The sequence below is a fragment of the Pecten maximus genome, chromosome 11 (assembly GCF_902652985.1).
Source record: "Pecten maximus chromosome 11, xPecMax1.1, whole genome shotgun sequence".
NCBI classification, from domain to species: domain Eukaryota; kingdom Metazoa; phylum Mollusca; class Bivalvia; order Pectinida; family Pectinidae; genus Pecten; species Pecten maximus.
Window position 1 is genome coordinate 39,726,438 of NC_047025.1, and position 20,821 is coordinate 39,747,258.

At 33.9% G+C, this 20,821-nt stretch overlaps 2 protein-coding genes across 2 annotated transcripts; one reads left to right on the top strand and one right to left on the bottom strand.

The window, feature by feature from the left end:
* The first annotated feature begins 2,108 nt into the window (after positions 1-2,108).
* On the top strand, positions 2,109-5,098 carry LOC117338315. The gene is made up of 4 exons (XM_033899607.1): positions 2,109-2,163; positions 2,446-2,651; positions 2,975-3,120; positions 3,816-5,098. Exons 1-4 carry the CDS (start codon positions 2,115-2,117, stop codon positions 3,862-3,864), a joined length of 450 nt encoding a protein of 149 aa, XP_033755498.1. The 5' UTR covers positions 2,109-2,114; the 3' UTR covers positions 3,865-5,098.
* Positions 5,099-6,666: 1,568 nt separating this feature from the next.
* LOC117338380 (NF-kappa-B inhibitor-interacting Ras-like protein) lies at positions 6,667-11,519 on the bottom strand. The gene is made up of 4 exons (XM_033899716.1): positions 11,398-11,519; positions 9,836-9,986; positions 9,365-9,460; positions 6,667-6,773 (listed from the first exon to the last, which is right to left on the bottom strand). Exons 2-4 carry the CDS (start codon positions 9,932-9,934, stop codon positions 6,681-6,683), a joined length of 288 nt encoding a protein of 95 aa, XP_033755607.1. The 5' UTR covers positions 9,935-9,986; positions 11,398-11,519; the 3' UTR covers positions 6,667-6,680.
* Positions 11,520-20,821: the final 9,302 nt, after the last annotated feature.

The following is a 20,821-nucleotide window of genomic DNA, read 5'->3' on the forward strand; positions in this document are numbered from 1 at the left end:
ACATTAGAGGTCTACATAACTCTAGGTGGGAAACATTAGAGGTCTACATAACTCTAGGTGGGAAACATTAGAGGTCTACATAACTCTAGGTGGGAAACATTAGAGGTCTACATAACTCTAGGTGGGAAACATTAGAGGTCTACATAACTCTAGACGGGAAACACTAGAGGTCTACATAACTCTAGGAGGGAAACACTAGAGGTCTACATAACTCTAGGAGGGAAACATTAGAGGTCTACATAACTCTAGGAGGGAAACATTAGGTCTACATAACTCTAGGTGGGAAACATTAGAGGTCTACATAACTCTAGGAGGGAAACATTAGAGGTCTACATAACTCTAGGAGGGAAACATTAGGTCTACATAACTCTAGGTGGGAAACACTAGAGGTCTACATAACTCTAGGAGGGAAACATTAGAGGTCTACATAACTCTAGGAGGGAAACATTAGAGGTCGACATACATATAAATCTAGGAGGGAAACATTAGAGGTGTACATAACTCTAGGAGGGAAACATTAGAGGTATACATAACTCTAGGAGGGAAACATTAGAGGTCTACATAACTCTAGGAGGGAAACATTAGAGGTCTACATAACTCTAGGAGGGAAACATTAGAGGTCTACATAACTCTAGGAGGGAAACATTAGAGGTCTACATAACTCTAGGAGGGAAACATTAGAGGTGTACATAACTCTAGGAGGGAAACATTAGAGGTCTACATAACTCTAGGAGGGAAACACTAGAGGTCTACATAACTCTAGGAGGGAAACATTAGAAGTCTTCATAACTCTAGGAGGGAAACATTAGAGGTCTACATAACTCTAGGAGGGAAACATTAGAGGTCTACATAACTCTAGGAGGGAAACATTAGAGGTGTACATAACTCTAGGAGGGAAACATTAGAGGTCTACATAACTCTAGGAGGGAAACATTAGAGGTCTACATAACTCTAGACGGGAAACATTAGAGGTCTACATAACTCTAGGTGGGAAACATTAGAGGTCTACATAACTCTAGGTGGGAAACATTAGAGGTCTACATAACTCTAGGTGGGAAACATTAGAGGTCTACATAACTCTAGGTGGGAAACATTAGAGGTCTACATAACTCTAGGTGGGAAACATTAGAGGTCTACATAACTCTAGGTGGGAAACATTAGAGGTCTACATAACTCTAGACGGGAAACACTAGAGGTCTACATAACTCTAGGAGGGAAACACTAGAGGTCTACATAACTCTAGGAGGGAAACATTAGAGGTCTACATAACTCTAGGAGGGAAACATTAGGTCTACATAACTCTAGGTGGGAAACATTAGAGGTCTACATAACTCTAGGAGGGAAACATTAGAGGTCTACATAACTCTAGGAGGGAAACATTAGGTCTACATAACTCTAGGTGGGAAACACTAGAGGTCTACATAACTCTAGGAGGGAAACATTAGAGGTCTACATAACTCTAGGAGGGAAACATTAGAGGTCTACATAACTCTAGGAGGAAAACATTAGAGGTCTACATAACTCTAGGAGGGAAACATTAGAGGTCTACATAGCTCTAGGAGGGAAACATTAGAGGTCTACATAACTCTAGGTGGGAAACATTAGAGGTCTACATAACTCTAGGAGGGAAACATTAGAGGTCTACATAACTCTAGGAGGGAAACATTAGAGGTCTACATAACTCTAGGAGGGAAACTTTAGAGATCTACATAACTCTAGGAGGGAAACATTAGAGATCTACATAACTCTAGGAGGGAAACATTAGAGGTCTACATAACTCTAGGAGGGAAACATTAGAGGTCTACATAACTCTAGGTGGGAAACATTAGAGGTCTACATAACTCTAGGAGGGAAACATTAGAGGTCTACATAACTCTAGGTGGGAAACATTAGAGGTCTACATAACTCTAGGAGGGAAACATTAGAGGTCTACATAGCTCTAGGAGGGAAACATTAGAGGTCTACATAGCTCTCAACTAATTACATGAATGATGCTTCTTTCTTAAAAACAGCTGTTAAAACAATTAAAACCAATTTGAGGATTAAGATATATTATTATATTTAGTACTACGAGATACATCTCAGTGTTTAATTCAATTTTCAGAAAGAGGATCATGGTCAGAGACGGAGCAGATGAACACGAAGAATTTGTATATGAAGAAGGTAACTAAATTATCTTCATGATGTCATTTTATTGTTCTGACTTATAAGTATGTATTGATATCCACTCAGACTAGAATCCCGTTGTCACTTTAACGTAAACCATATTTATTGCGACATCAACTTCATCAGTTTTATCACAGGTGACCGTATGTCACATGTATTCTGCGTTTGTCTATAGTCCAAGGTAGTTTTCAGTAAAACAATCTGTAAACCATCTTCACTACTATCTTATTATTATACTTGATTATGAATTCCATTTGAACTGTTGTGACATTTTATCAGAGAAATTTGACCAAGACACTTCCATGGTGCTCATATGGCCATTTCCACTTTTGGATGATGATGGTCAATTCAACCTGTACAAATCCTGTATAGCGAATGTTGATAGAACACACAGCGGGGATATGTTCTTAGTGATTTATGAACGCATGGGACGAATACAGCTGCTTCAACACTTCCGAGGTCTTGCTGGGAGAAAAGCTGATGCGGTAAGCTAGATGTTGACAATAGAGGATCAGTGTGGCTGATCCCATTTTATATTCCTTTTTGTTTTACCATTACTTAGTAAAAGTAAAATAAATATCCTTATTACCTGGAGCATCCGCTGGATAGTACAAAAAAATATCCTTATAATAAAACAGCTTTACACAGAACATCCACTGGTTAGTAAAATCAATGTCCTTTAATAAAACAGGTTTACTGAGAACATCATTGATTATGTTTGATAGTTAGTTGGTATTGAGTGAATCTCTATTTTTCCTCCATCAAAACATATTTAGTAATAGTATGATGTTATATAAACATGTTTCAGTTTGAGAATGATTTCGTCAAAGTACGTCGTGCTCAATCGATCAGCATAAAATATAAAGAAAAGCCAGACGAGAAAAGTATGTACAACCGTCTCATTTCTATTGATGGGGAAATCCAAGAATGTGAGGAACCCGACTATTTAATCAAGTAAGTCGAAATGGCTCATTACCTGATGTACCTACAATACCATATTATACCTGTAGTCCTGTAATACCTGAAAACTTCAACTTCAAACGACATGTACTTCGGTAATTTGATCAAATGAGAAATTACAAATACCTGAGATTACTGATGAAGATACACAATGATACACCAAAGTATGTCTGAAACACATCAAAATATCCTGAATATTCTGTTGTCTTTCAGGTGAACTCGGGTTACCTTGGTATTGGGGTTTAACCTTACAAGTTCTATTTCACCTTATGTTTTGATTTCGTACACAGATGTATCATATAACAGTACTGGACGGTGTAGATGATAATATATTGTTGTCTGTTTTGTACCTCCCGCCACTCCCTTTTAAATATTTTGTTCCTCTTAAGGCACAATGAGGTGTACTGATCAAGAGGGTTGTAGATTAATAGAATCTAACATGAGTCCATGGACAGGGATATCTCAACCCGAGTGTAAGAGTTTGGCCAGTCATCACGAGGTTTGCCGAGTGCTGGCCAGCCAAACTCTTACACGATGTTTGATTAGTTTATCACATACTTACAAGCAAATGTAAGCTTTTATGAAAGTTTTCATTGCGCAATCTGCAATGCTCCTTGGAATGTGCGTCAAAATTAATGATGTCATCATTTAAGACAAATACCTATATGTCATATGTTGTTTTATTACAGAATATTGGATGGACCTTTGAATGTGTTCTCTAGTACTCCTCTTCTGTGATTCCTTTCTGTCATCTAACCAGACTGGCTATATGGATCTGTACCAGGACTAACCTCTAGTTGTCAAGGACTGTATGGTAACCAGAGTGGTATCTAGTACTGTATGGTAACCAGAGTGTGTACCATGGTATAGCACTGTATGGTAACCAGAGTGGTATCTAGTACTGTATGGTAACCAGAGTGGTATCTAGTACTGTATGGTATCCAGAGTGGTATCTAGTACTGTATGGTAACCAGAGTGGTATCTAGTACTGTATGGTATCCAGAGTGGTATCTAGTACTGTATGGTATCCAGAGTGGTATCTAGTACTGTATGGTAACCAGAGTGGTATCTAGTACTGTATGGTATCCAGAGTGGTATCTAGTACTGTATAGTATCAAGAGTGGTATCTAGTACTGTATGGTATCCAGAGTGGTATCTAGTACTGTATGGTAACCAGAGTGGTATCTAGTACTGTATGGTAACCAGAGTGGTATCTAGTACTGTATGGTAACCAGAGTGGTATCTAGTACTGTATGGTATCCAGAGTGGTATCTAGTACTGTATGGTAACCAGAGTGGTATCTAGTACTGTATGGTATCCAGAGTGGTATCTAGTACTGTATGGTATCCAGAGTGGTATCTAGTACTGTATGGTAACCAGAGTGGTATCTAGTACTGTATGGTATCCAGAGTGGTATCTAGTACTGTATGGTATCCAGAGTGGTATCTAGTACTGTATGGTAACCAGAGTGGTATCTAGTACTGTATGGTAACCAGAGTGGTATCTAGTACTGTATGGTAACCAGAGTGTGTACCATGGTATAGCACTGTATGGTATCCAGAGTGGTATCTAGCACTGTATGGTAACCAGAGTGGTATCTAGTACTGTATGGTATCCAGTATCATGGTATAGTGTTGTATATATGTGTGTACCAGTGGATGTATCCTAACACTGTAACAGTGTGATTGTTATTCATCCATATACTGGAATATATCTGTACACTGGTATATATCCATACACTGGTATATATCCATACACTGGTATATATCCATACACTGGTATATATCTGTACACAAGGGTCTCTTATGTGCCTAGTAACTAACAGCATATCATTAGATACACATTTTGACAAAATAATTGTTCTGCTGTTTAAAGAATGATTTGAAATAACATTTGAATATGAATGGACTTGAATCACATCTATTCAGTAATGTTAAAAAACTGCTGGTTTAAGGATGTAAGACTTCAAGAAGCTGAGGTGTTGAGTGTGTTTGTCTATAAACAAATACTATCTAAGTACACTCAGTACCCAACCTTAAACAGATCATAACGAGAAGTGAACCAAACTCCTAGACTGTAACAAATTAATTAATTTTACATACATTTATAACTCAAGTTATTATCAAGCTGGAATAATATCATTTCACAAAGAGAAAACTTTTTAAAACAAGAATTACATCTACATTGTAATTATACTTCTTGCCTGTCCTAATTTGTCAGAAAGGAAAGTTTTTGTAAACTCCAAAATTCACTAAAATTTCAGTATTTCATTCTTTCAAAAATAAACTGAAATATCTCCATTTGATAGCTATATATAGTTGATATGTACACTATACATAATAGACATGTTACTATTGGTGCATTCCAAAACAAAAATAAAATCACACAAAATCACTTGTTCTCAAATTTTTTGCTAAATGTCATTATAAAAAAAGAATCTTACAGTAACAATGATATCAGGCAATGATAGTAAGATATTAAACAATGATAGTAAGATATTAAACAATGATAGTAAGATATTAAACAATGATAGTAAGATATTAAACAATGATAGTAAGATATTAGACAATGATAGTAAGATATTAAACAATGATAGTAAGATATTAAACAATGATAGTAAGATATTAAACAATGATAGTAAGATATTAAACAATGATAGTAAGATATTAGACAATGATAGTAAGATATTAAACAATGATAGTAAGATATTAAACAATGATAGTAAGATATTAGACAATGATAGTAAGATATTAAACAATGATAGTAAGATATTAAACAATGATAGTAAGATATTAAACAATGATAGTAAGATATTAAACAATGATAGTAAGATATTAAACAATGATAGTAAGATATTAAACAATGATAGTAAGATATTAAACAATGATAGTAAGATATTAAACAATGATAGTAAGATATTAAACAATGATAGTAAGATATTAGACAATGATAGTAAGATATTAAACAATGATAGTAAGATATTAAACAATGATAGTAAGATATTAGACAATGATAGTAAGATATTAGACAATGATAGTAAGATATTAAACAATGATAGTAAGATATTAAACAATGATAGTAAGATATTAAACAATGATAGTAAGATATTAAACAATGATAGTAAGATATTAGACAATGATAGTAAGATATTAAACAATGATAGTAAGATATTAGACAATAATAGTAAGATATTAGACAATGATAGTAGGATATTAAACAATGATAGTAAGATATTAAACAATGATAGTAAGATATTAAACAATGATAGTAAGATATTAGACAATAATAGTAAGATATTAGACAATAATAGTAAGATATTAAACAATGATAGTAGGATATTAAACAATGATAGTAAGATATTAAACAATGATAGTAAGATATTAAACAATGATAGTAAGATATTAAACAATGATAGTAAGATATTAAACAATGATAGTAAGATATTAGACAATTATAGTAAAATATTAGACAATTATTATAATAGTAAAATATTAGACAATTATATGTACATGTAGATGTTAAAGCTGTACATGTTATAAAAGTGTTTTTATATGTTACATAATAAACTTTTCTGTCTTCAACATACAAAATATACTTACATCAGGAAATGTCAGGTAGTGTCTGGGTAAATCAGTTTTCACTCCATCCTGTGTACAAAACTAGTTATTATTAACATCTAATAATTACAAATTATTAAAAATTTATCCGGGTATCTGACCTCTCTGTGTTTAACTCTATCTTTACTATAATTAATTATGACAAATAACTGTAGCATGGTTTTGATCAATTACTCTCCCATTTAAAGATTGGAACAACTGCATAGATAAAATAGTATGATAGGAGGAAAATAACCATCCTCTACGTAGAGGACATGACAGAAAATTTTCCAAACCCTTGAGGCGATATTCTTCACTGTCCAACTTTCTGTTTACTAATAAAATGTATGAAAATATTCCTCAGATGATGCTGTGATCAAGACTAACAAAGTACCTGGTGTGGCATGGTATTTTGAAGCATGGTGAAATGAACCGGTGTCAAAATACCATATACAGAGACAAGGGATATGCAGATTGAATGGAACCTGAATTAAATTAGCACAGTACTTCTGGATCAATCTAAAATGTTGGTGTAAAAATGAAATGTTGTACTACATATTGAAGGTCATGAGGATAATGCAAGATGATTTAATTAGTACTTGATGTTATAACAACATGATGTCCCTCATATATACATTGTACCTCCCTCAGGAACACATACATCTATAATTTACATTATCATACCTTCCTCAGGAACACATACATCTATAATTTACATTATCATACCTTCCTCAGGAACACATACATCTATAATTTACATTATCATACCTCCCTCAGGAACACATACATCTATAATTTACATTATCATACCTCCCTCAGGAACACATACATCTATAATTTACATTATCATACCTCCCTCAGGAACACATACATCTATAATTTACACTATCATACCTCCCTCAGGAACACATACATCTATAATTTACATTATCATACCTCCCTCAGGAACACATACATCTATAATTTACATTATCATACCTCCCTCAGGAACACATACATCTATAATTTACATTATCATACCTCCCTCAGGAACACATACATCTATAATTTACATTATCATACCTCCCTCAGGAACACATACATCTATAATTTACATTATCATACCTTCCTCAGGAACACATACATCTATAATTTACATTATCATACCTCCCTCAGGAACACATACATCTATAATTTACATTATCATAACTCCCTCAGGAACACATACATCTATAATTTACATTATACCTCCCTCAGGAACACATACATCTATAATTTACATTATCATACCTCCCTCAGGAACACATACATCTATAATTTACATTATCATACCTCCCTCAGGAACACATACATCTATAATTTACATTATCATACCTCCCTCAGGAACACATACATCTATAATTTACATTATCATACCTTCCTCAGGAACACATACATCTATAATTTACATTATCATACCTCCCTCAGGAACACATACATCTATAATTTACATTATCATACCTCCCTCAGGAACACATACATCTATAATTTACATTATCATACCTCCCTCAGGAACACATACATCTATAATTTACATTATCATACCTCCCTCAGGAACACATACATCTATAATCTACATTATCATACCTCCCTCAGGAACACATACATTTATAATTTACATTATCATACCTCCCTCAGGAACACATACATCTATAATTTACACTATCATACCTCCCTCAGGAACACATACATCTATAATTTACATTATCATACCTCCCTCAGGAACACATACATCTATAATTTACATTATCATACCTCCCTCAGGAACACATACATCTATAATTTACATTATCATACCTCCCTCAGGAACACATACATCTATAATTTACATTATCATACCTCCCTCAGGAACACATACATCTATAATTTACATTATCATACCTTCCTCAGGAACACATACATCTATAATTTACATTATCATACCTCCCTCAGGAACACATACATCTATAATTTACATTATCATAACTCCCTCAGGAACACATACATCTATAATTTACATTATACCTCCCTCAGGAACACATACATCTATAATTTACATTATCATACCTCCCTCAGGAACACATACATCTATAATTTACATTATCATACCTCCCTCAGGAACACATACATCTATAATTTACATTATCATACCTCCCTCAGGAACACATACATCTATAATTTACATTATCATACCTCCCTCAGGAACACATACATCTATAATTTACACTATCATACCTCCCTCAGGAACACATACATCTATAATTTACATTATCATACCTTCCTCAGGAACACATACATCTATAATTTACATTATCATACCTCCCTCAGGAACACATACATCTATAATTTACATTATCATACCTCCCTCAGGAACACATACATCTATAATTTACATTATCATACCTTCCTCATGCAGGAACACATACATCTATAATTTACATTATCATACCTCCCTCAGGAACACATACATCTACATGTATAATTTACATTATCATACCTTCCTCAGGAACACATACATCTATAATTTACCATTTACAGAGTCTTAATATTGTCATATAATTATATTTCAACAAATAGGACCCAAGTGCTACTTAAAAACAGTCTATATAACAGAGTGATATATATTACAGAGTGAGATATATTACCAGTCCTCCTGTGTCAAAGATCCTGACTTTCTCTTTCAGTCCTCGGTCCGTTTCTATCATGGCTGTATAAATGTCCTCAATTGTTGAGTGCATTGGCTAAACAAGTAATTTCAAAGAGAATTTTAGACTATTTCCACAAAAACAAAAGTTTATCAATGTCTTAGTAATATTTATATGTAAAGAACATGGAATTCTATTGTTTCGTTCATAATTAATAAATGACATTTAATCTATCTCATAGAATCCTGTATATACAATAAATGATATATACTGTTATACCTACCATACCAGCTACATGGTTACAGATCGATATATATCGGTATACTTACCATACCAATCACATGGTTCCCACTGATATACCTACCATACCATTTACATGGTTGCCATTTATCAATATCTATTGGTACACCTACATGTACCATATCAGTTACATGGTTTCATTAAATAAATATCTATTGGTTATATACTTACCATGCCAGCTACATGATTCCCATAAATCAACTGTTCTATAGCAGCCGTCTTTCCAACACCTGAGTGACCACACACCAGAATCTTACTGATCTTCCCCATCGTTTTCAGTTGTCATCCATTACACTTGGTACATATTTAAATATCCCAAGGCCTAAGCAACAAACAAACAAAAAGACTTCCTTGAATTTAATGGAACTACATGTCTGTAAAAAGTAGCTAAGCCTTGCTCTAGCCCCAACATCAAACATAAGATGTACACTGTAGTAAATAAGCCAGAGAAGACTTCTTCTTAATGGTTAACTAATTCCCTCAGCAATAATGATTACATAAGCTTTAACATTGATCTGTTTGAGGAATTACAGGGGTGAGATAAGGGTTATAAATTTAAACCGTGATCCTTTTTAATTTTTCGTTTTAAGTGCAGATAAGGTAAAAAAAGGTAAAAAGATCTGGGTGATTAGTTTGTGAGGACTTTAAGGGTAACGTAGGGGATGTGTGCCTTGAAGTCCTCAAGGGTAGTGCATTGTACTGCTGCTACAGGAAGATGGTTCCACTGTTATTGTGTGTGGGAAAATGAGTATTTGTATGTGTCCTTTGAAGCAGAAATATATAAGGTCTGAATGAGTGTGGGATGAGAATTGATGTGTGATCTACGGCTACTATTTGATGTATTATTTTGTAGAATAGTATTAGTCTGCATGGATTGTTTATTTTGTAGAAGAGTATACATATTAGCGTGGATTGTACAGTAGCTGTCGTGTTTATAGTGTTGGCTATTGCAGTGTGTATATCACTCTGTGACAGAACTATAAGTGTTATGGTATTTGTTGTTGACATATCGTGCTGCTATGTGTTGTGTTTTTTCAATCTTTTGAATTTGGTTTGTGTTATATGGGTCCCATATAGAAGAACAGTATTCCAGTTCAGGTACTATACTCCAACAATGTTAGAGGGTTTACACGGTGAGATACTTTTGACAGGCGACAACATAATATCCGATAGAAAAAGAGCCGACCATCGGCCTCTTATTTTATAGGAGTAGTTTAACTAATTATGCTTTGTCATGCCTTTGTATGCATGTTCTTTTTTTGTCAAGCTGTGTTGAAGGTTGTATATACGATTGTATAGTATGCTGTTCTCCAGGTGTGTCACTGTGTCGCATGTGATGCATTAGCCCCTAGTTTTCTCTGGCCCTGCCATGATCACCATGCTATCCTGCAATGTCATACAGAGTTCTGCAACATATTCTAATTTTTATAACAAAACAGCACAGACGTCTGGATCTGGTTAGCATTTATAAAAAAATATTAGGTTATATTCCTGATAATGGCTGATTACTATATCACTGTAAAAATATAACTCTAAGTTGATATAGTTTTTCTATGAATACCAGCTTAACTAATCAGTGCAGACACATACAAAATGTAAGGATTGTTTTCTGACGTTGTACCACAGGACCTGTGGTTGTACATGTAGTAAAGTAGAATTATTTGTTAAAACACGGCTTTCAGTTATTTTGCCTGAGTAGTTTTTCATCTGTTTACATTGTCTTGCACACACACCTGTAAGTCGGTGTAAATTCTGTCTTCAATTATAGAATACAGAACACCGTTTTCCTGATTTCCTGCAGCTGTCAGCCATTTCCCGTAACACTCACCGCCTTCACTTCAGCGCTTACATTTCTTAAGCATTTCTCTCCTTGTAATCAAACGCCTAGACGATAAAGACTATATTTGGTACGCCTTCAATTCAGTGGTTGTAACAATTGTAATAGAACAATACAATACAATACAATACTACACAATAATCTTTATTCAACTTCACATATATGATACAGATATCATTAGCCCAAGAAAGGTATTATCGCGACAAACAAATGTACATCTGGTTAGATATGTAATTAACAACAGTATATAACAGTTTAATTAACCGTAATCGTCATTTTTGACGGAGGTCGTGCCAAGAAGAAGAAAAGAGAAGAAAGATATATAAAATCATGAGAAAGGAAATAGTTTCTCTATCACAGAAGGCTTAAGGTAAGATTAGCATTTAATACACAAACACGTGTTTACAACAAAACACTATCTAGACAATTGTAATATACATATTCCAAAAAGCAAAATTTGACACAATATACACTTATATAGTGTAGATTAAAATTAATCATCTGACAGAAGTATAAAATATACAATTTAATCAAGTTGGATAAATGTATGGTAAAAAGGAATTAAATCTGAAAGAAAAGATAAATGGTATTGCTTAAAAACAGCAAAACTAAAGGAGGAGACAAAGCGTATCAAAAGCATATAAAGCTAGCAGTGCATAACACATATAAAACAAAACATAAAAGCAATTACAAGACGAAAGACATTGAGCACAAAACAGCAAGCAATACATACACATGTAGGATACTGATGCTGCAGCACTATAAATGATAATGTAAAAGTAAGCATAACTGGCAGAGGACAAGCATAACTCTATTATGGACGACATGACAAACAGATAGAGCATCAACAGATTGGACCATCCCAGTTGTGGATCAGTCTCCTAAATTCCCGGAACTTCTGTACTTTCCGGTATTCATTTGGAAGACTGTTCCATACCCGAAAGGCCTCAAATGCAAACGATTTCTGACAATGCGTTTGTCCTCATCACCTCTGCTTTCCTGTTATTCCTGAAATTATAAAAAAAATAGACTGCCTCAAAGTCAAAATCATTAATATATCAGTCCGGAGCCATATTGTTTACGATCTTATAAACTCCACATCTTTTAACACGTAGAAGATCGCTACCAGATAATGTTATAAGATGGTTATAACAGAGACTTGTACATTGTATATCACAAGTCTCTGGTTATAAGAAGAGACATGGTCCTTGAAAATAATTCTTAATGCACATTCTTGAAGACGCTCCATTTTCTTTGTGATTTTCTTACTGGTGAAGTGTGATACAACAGGACAAGAGTTAAAATTAGATATAATAAAAGTGGGGTAAATAACGCTTCTTCCTTTTCTAGTGGAAAAAGAGCCGATACATTTTAGAACTGCTAATTGTCTTGATGCCCTCTTACAGATTTCTGAGATGTGAAAGTCAAAATTAAGCATTGAATCGCAATGGACACCAAGAAGCTTTTACAACATTTTCAAGCTTGATGGTAGCATTATCTATTGAAAATCTTCATACTATTAATTTTCGCATTCACTAATGATTGTGCTTTTCAGCAGGAAAGAATATAATTATTATCCATAATATATCAAATTATTTCACATTTAGCAACTCCACATTATATTTAATCAGGTAATTTCGCATACATTCGGTATGTATTAAAAATCTTTTTTTTTCATCTAATCAAATTCAAATCGAGAATGAATACCTCACGTTATTAGATGTCCTAACATCCTAAACTAAGATTAAGCCCAATGCTAGGTGTCTGTAGATCAACGCTATCATTAGTTATACTTGGTGGATTTGATACCAATCAACAACTGGGATTATTTTAGACAAAATATATAATCATCCGGTATCCATTTTATCGGAAGAGAGTTGTATCAGTTAAATTTTTGTTTTCAAAACGAACTTAGCCTGAAAAGATATATTTAAAATGGCAAAAGTTCGACGAAACGGTCTGGCGTCAGTCACCATACAAACCAAAAAGCACAGTCCTCGACCACTTGGAAGAAAAACGCAAACAAATCGTCAGGTGTGCGAAATTACGTACCCTTGCTCTATACATTGTATGTGTTTTATCATGTGTGTGTCGTTTATTTGAGATTTCCGTAACTACGTAAATGTGCGTTTATTTTCGTTTCGTTCGTATGCACCGTTGTAGTAGTAGGCCCCGAAATGTACATGCATGTATGACTATGGCATTTATTCGCGGAGCAATGTTGATCCAGTATTTTACCAAATTATATAAGATATCTTATATGTTTATGAGATATCTTACATGTTTATAAGATATCTCATTTAATGTTTATAAGACATCTCATATAATATATAAGATATCTCATAAAAGATATAAGATATCTCGTAAAAGATATAAGATATCTTATATCTTTTATAATATATCTTATAAACTTATCTTTATAAGATATCTTATATAATATATAATAAATCATACCTTTTATAAGATATCTCATAAACTTTTCTTTATGAGTTATCTTATGGAGTATATAAGATATCTTATAAAGAAAAGTTTATAAGATATCTTATAAGGAACGAGACTCTTTTGAGACCGGCAACATTAAAAGTCCGAGAATGACTGCTCCCTCTGTAAAGTAACTTCAGTTTTGTTGGAAGGCACGCGGAACATACACAATTGATCAACCCTCTGTCGCGACCACGATCGGCTAGGCACGGAGCAGATGTCGTATTCGAGCAAACATGAATATATGGCAATTATGAATCTGTTTCAAACCGTTATATATAGTTTCAGCTTCATATCAGCTCCTTCATCGAATGGAGGAGACTTCATTATCTCAAATTCAAATCTCGTTCTTTATAAGATATCTTATACCGAATTATATAAGATACTTTATATAATTTCCTTTATAAGATATCTTATATAATATATAAGATATCTCACATTATATATAAGATATCTCACATTATATATAAGATATCTAATTAAATTTTCTTTATAAGATATCTTATACTAGTATATGATATAAGATATCTCATATCTTTTATGATATATCTTATTTATTATATAAGATATCTTATAAGGAAAAGTATATGTCTCATATATTATATAAGATATCTTATAAAGTTTATGAGATATCTATTTAAGATATATTAAATAATTTGATAAAATCCTGGATAACGTTGCTCCGTAAATGAATGACACTTGGCTTGCCATATATGACTGACCCTTGACCCGTGTCATGCGCTGTGTAATCCTTTCTTCCGTTTCCTACCTAATCTTTCTTTCATTTCTTGCTTCTTATTTGGCATTTGTACCTTCTCCCCCCCCCCCCCCCCCCCCCCCCCCCCCCCCCCCCCCCCAAGGAGTTAATGTCCTTCTTGTCTTACATGGGGTAAGATTAAGGTTAAGAAATTATGTTTCTTATGTGTTTATTTATTCCAAACTAGTAATTTAATCGTTTCATATCTAATAAAGATGTGATAATTATAAGAAGAAGAATAGATCTATCAATTTACATTAATATCAGGATGTTGATGGTTTGAGAACTACATGTAAAAATGAAACTTTAAAAATTATTTACAAGTAGTCGTAAAGAAAGCGAACCGAATACTTGGAACCATCAGAACATAGCGAACACACAGGTCAACGTTAAGTTGATAATCGACATATATTGTCATTATTATTAATAGTAATATCTATAATTTGTGCTTTGAATTTAGAAAGTAATTTCTAATTTTATTTATTGTTTTATCTATATATTTTAATCTGATATTGTCATTATTAATAGTAAAACATACAGTTAGCCATAGTGCTTTGAAAATACATATATTTATTGATATAATATTGTCATTTCATTATTACTAGTTAAATAATCTCTATGATAGATTGATAGTACTTTGAATTTAGAAAACTACAGCTGATTAATTTACCCGAGTTGGCCCTATTTTTTACCTGAGTTGGTATTCCATATTGAAACAGACTATAACTAAACTTCAAAGACCTTCCTTCATAAACACCTCCCTTTGTCTTTACCAGAGTTGGTGTTCGGGGAATGAGCCTCATATACACGCTTGGATAAAGAGTGTTCTGCTTACTGTATTAGGCTTTAGTTCGACTCCATTTGCAATATGGATCATGCATATGGAAACCATACAAACAATAGGACATTGATCTGCTTGAAAACGTTCAACGGGTAGCTACGGAATAACTACCAGGAATTAAAGGCACTTCTTATGAGGAACGACTGTGTCGCCTTCAACTCCCATCGTTACTAATCGTCGAGATAGGGCAACATGATTGAAGTAAGTCAACAGCATCACACGGACTTTTAACAAATAAGCAAGAGAGAAGGACCCGGGGACATTCACTCAGCTTTGAAAATCACGAAGAGGACTGAACATGAGGAAATATTCGTTCACTCAAAATATTGTTAACTATGTCGATGATTGTTACCTGTTAACCACTAAATGACTATGTTAGGGATTTCTTTCTGAGAGAGATTCCATAAAGACATTTTTATTCTGAGGTTTTAATTGATTTTCTTGTGCTTATATTGGGAACGATTTTAAAACAAATAACATGTTTTATACAGGTAAGATAAAACAAACATGTCCAGTTTTACCGCGATAGACTGATCAATATAACACTTAACGGCGTAAAGTAATCAACAAAAGACAAGTCGATAGGAAAACCACTTTCGTATTGTTTGAATATCAATTTCCGTTGACTAGGTACAAGCACACAAACAACATAAATCAAGTTATACAAAGAGTGGCATTTTATGTTTGTCAAAACAACAAATAATATCGAGCCTATAATTCAAACTCAATATCGATTAAACGAGAGAAAATGTGAACACAATACGGATTTGTATGGAGGCTTGTGAACAATTACACGAAGACTAAGACCAGGCGTTCATTAGGAGTAAGCGTCTTATGCTTTGTTGACGACATCCTTCATACACATCCGGGTTAAGACACAATTCAAATGAGATCCAAGGTGATAAAAACGTAACCCACAAGTCATGTCGACAAGAATTAAACACTTCCGACTTCATATCGCGTGAGGGAATAGGATATAAACAATCTTTCTCTGGCCATCATCAATCGAAAGCACGTGTTGTCAATCGACATCTGTTACGAAATCGTGATAATCGGGGAAATGCATACACCGTCATTAGGAATGCAGGGATGTTACTAACTAGAAATTTACTATTGGGGAATTTAAATCATCTCACTTATCATACAACTTAGTTGTAACTTGTCCCTGTTAGTTATGTTGTAAATAAAGATCGAGGTAAGCGGTTGGTGTCTAAAAGTCTGAGGTGTCCTTGATTTCAAGTTCTACAGAGTATATTCGATCGACATGGTTTATTAAGTCATTTAAAATAAAACCTCATTAATAGACCTATAGATGAAAGTGAAGGAATTTGTAAGGTCTATGTTACCTGTTGTGATAATCTCTTCGTTATAACCAACTTCATATGAAAACAAATATAAGTCAGCCAACCGAGGAGAACAGATTGTTCCTATAAGAATGCCAATAGTATGTAGAATATTATAGTATTATGGTATTGAGTGTGTTTTCTATGAACCCTACTATGTACTTATATCGTGCTTGTTTGAAATGGTAACTAGTAAAGAGTAGAAAAAACAAACGTTTTGATGGAAGAAACATTCTTTAAACGAGGATGTTCTAAATCCATATTCCATTTACTTCACTTCTGCAGTAAACAGTAACCCAATACAAATGCTGTTCATCAATGTCATTTCCATGATTGAACATGTAGTTTAAAAAATAAAATTACAGGATATTTCAGAACAATTACAGAATATGTCAAAACAATTTCAGGATTGGTCAGAACAATTACAGGATATGCCAAAACAATTACAGGACTGGTCAGAACAATTACACGATATGTCAAAACAATTACGGGATATATCAAAACAATTACGGGATATATCAAAACAATTACGCAAGAAACTCTTCAACATGATCTGAAGTACAAAACATCTATACAGTATGGCGCAGTTCTATGTTCATTCCTCTTCTTTCCTGTATATGTTACTATATTAAAATGTACATGTAGTATTCTCGTCTTGTGTTGCTTTGATCAGTTTATGTCTGAACCTTTCAATGTGAACATTACACTCACATATAACGTCTACTGCGGTTACGATGGTGGTCAAGACAATAAACACGATTTAAAGAAACGTGGAGATAAAACAGTCTGTTGTAGAAATCGTAAATATGCGCCACTATTGTTCTGAAAATCCTTGGTCGTAAAATAAGATAATGATAATCAGTATTTCCTCTCTAGAAGTAATTCTAAGTGAACCTGGGAAAATAAAGTTGGCCTGATCAGGCATTTATGTAAGACCACAATAAACCTGACCTATTTCCAACAAGGTCAGCATTAGATATAGTAAAGGCGATTTACTGGGTAACCTATGTCCATATAACATCTAACGTATTCTAACGACGGCACGCATGTCACTGACACTCACATTGTACATATCGAATTCACTTAATGGACAGAAACAATGGCTAACTCATGAACTCCTAATAATAATTATTTATAGATAGTCACTAGATCTGTATGTATGTATAGTAACAATATGTCATACGTTATACGGTTACCATACGTCTGTAAATCTAATACGGTGAAAACATTAAGACCTAAATGTGATGTTTGTTTGTGTCAATTTCCCTTTTATACATATGTCATTAAACAAATGTCAATGATGGATTCTATTCCCCACCACTACAGTCGATGGGATAGAGCTTTATACTATTGTGTTTTATAAGAGTGTTGAGTATTAGTACGTCATTACCACAATAACTAGTGTACGTGTATGATGTATGTCATGAGAGCGTTGCTTGATCTGATATTAATGGTAACAGCATGCGGAATAGGTAAGTATAAGAAAGTGTTTTTATCAGTAGTAAGTTTGACCGATTATTTGTGCTGTAAGTGCTGATTCAATATTTTCTGCTGTTTAAACTTTCATTTCATCACATCCTCTTTAATTTAGTGATTGTATGTACCTCATTATATACTAGAAAATCAGTGGGTTTTTTCTGATTTAGATTTTCAACACCATCGCCTGGTATTTTTTGTCGTTTTGTGGAACATACTAAACAGTATGGCATGGATAGGATACCACATTATTGTCAATTTATCCAATTTAATGTTAGATAAACATTTTAGTTTTCATAGTAAATATCATCGTTATAGGAATATTACTTGACAATTCAAGTATTAATCCAATTGAGCACGAGGTTAATTACGTAAACACGAAGCATTTACTGATAATTTACCGACTGTTCTACTGCATTTATGATCGTATAGCGGTACTCTAAATAAACTAAAATATCATTAACGAGTGTACTATTGGATATAAGATAATACTGTTGTACGATTGGATATAAGATAATACTGTTGTACGATTGGATATAAGATAATACTATTGTACGATTGTACTATTGGATATAAGATAGTACTGTTGTACGATTGTACTGTGGTTAGGGAGCCTGAAGTTGGTTCCGAGTTCCGAGTTCCGTTTAAGTAAAACGGAACTGGGTTCCGAGTTCCGTTTAAGATAAACGGAACTCGGAACCACTTCCGAGTTCCGTTTTACTTAAAAGGAACTCGGAACTCGGAACCAACTTCAGGCTCCCTGTGGATTAACGATATAGTATGCCCGCAGTTGGTAACGAACATACCCTATGGAGCGCTAACTGCGGGCATACTACCGTCAAAATGAGGTACAATCCTTATATTTTCATCAAAAAAATCGTTTTATACAGTACGAAGAAAATATAATTCGAGGTGTGTTGCGACGTTGGTAACTACGGAGACCTTGGTTGCTAAGGTAATATAGCCCCAATGAATCTACGTAAAGACATAGAGGATATTGAATGGTTATCCGTTAAATATAACATATATTTCAAGAATATGACAGAATATCGATATTTCCACGAGTGCGAGCAGGAGTGAAAAATATTGAAATATTCCGTCATTCTTTTTATTGCATTGCATATGCTTAAAAACAAAATTGAAAACATCGAAAAATTAATAGTGTCAAAAAGTGCGGGGATCAGCCATGACGTCATCTCTTTGTGACGTTACTCCACGTCAACTTGACGGCGTCATTTTGAAAGGACTGATCACCGCAATTTAAGCGTTTTCTGCTGTTATCGGAGAATCTGTGCATGAATAGCTAGCACCAAGTGAGCATTTTTGTCAAAAACTATAGTCAGAATATTTCAGAAATACAGCCAACTAACCAATTTATCTATCTCCTCTTCGACTGGAAAAATCAACAGGTTTCAATAAAATGAATACAAAAAATAGCTCTGATTGGTCAAAAACGGAAAACTTATATTTTCACTGCAAAATCTTATATTTTCACTGCTCATAGCTGCAGTGAAAATATAAGTCTTATTAGTTTGATAAATTTCTATATTTCACTGGCAAAATGCAATAAATCAGTATTGCTAAAAATTAAAAGAAACAACTCAATACTTTTGTTTAATATCTTTTACGTTTTTGACTAATTGATATATTCACAATGTACAATTTCCGTCTCAGATTCACTATGGTTGTCAAACACAGCGTGTACTGACACATATTTAGTAGTTACGTTGTCAAATGTTCTCTTGGAACCGCACGCTTCAGCAATCTGTTGTTAGCTTACGTCGTGGAGAAGTTAAATATGCACTCAAATCCGCAATATTTAGTTTATTCATTGACAAAATACTCACTGGTCTTTTTGTGCAGACATCATCGGGTAACTAGAGGAAACGCTAAATTGCATTTATCGGTCCTTTCAAAATGGCGCCGTCTAGTTGACGTTCCGTTAACGTCAAAAAATGACGACGTCATAATTATGGTACCGATTCCCGGGGTTATTAATCCACTGAACCTTTTTTTTCACGGCGAATACGCTAATTTTAACGCAGGCAGTGTTTACTAAGCTGAAGAAGGGAATGATGTACAATATTATCTTTTAACAATAACAACGTCCAAAGTCAGACACACATATTTACCTTGTGTGATGTACGTACAAAATCATTTTGGCGTCTGGTTCATTATATACAACACAGTCGCTTGCAAAAACCGTTGACAGAGAGAACTTTCTCCGTGATAACAATAGAAAACAGTTCCCACATTTCAATTAGTTTATTCACATAAAATCGTAATATTTTATTTATCACACCACAATTTTACAGCTGTAGTAACATTTGATGAAATAAATAACTGACATTGATATAAAAAGTAGCACATTGTAACGTGGTTTGCGGAAATAAGTCCGCCAATATTTACATACATTCATACG

Excerpts from the sequence above, each read along its gene's own strand:
- LOC117338380 (XM_033899716.1), bottom strand. The coding sequence starts at position 9,934 with ATGGGGAAGATCAGTAAGATTCTGGTGTGTGGTCACTCAGGTGTTGGA. Across the intron at positions 9,461-9,835 it reads GGAATCATGTAGCTGGCATG|CCAATGCACTCAACAATTGA; the intron begins GTAAGTATATAA and ends TTACTTGTTTAG. Across the intron at positions 6,774-9,364 it reads TCTTTGACACAGGAGGACTG|GATGGAGTGAAAACTGATTT; the intron begins GTAATATATCTC and ends TTTTGTACACAG.
- LOC117338315 (XM_033899607.1), top strand. The coding sequence starts at position 2,115 with ATGGTCAGAGACGGAGCAGATGAACACGAAGAATTTGTATATGAAGAA. Across the intron at positions 2,164-2,445 it reads AGAATTTGTATATGAAGAAG|AGAAATTTGACCAAGACACT; the intron begins GTAACTAAATTA and ends ACATTTTATCAG. Across the intron at positions 2,652-2,974 it reads CTGGGAGAAAAGCTGATGCG|TTTGAGAATGATTTCGTCAA; the intron begins GTAAGCTAGATG and ends AACATGTTTCAG.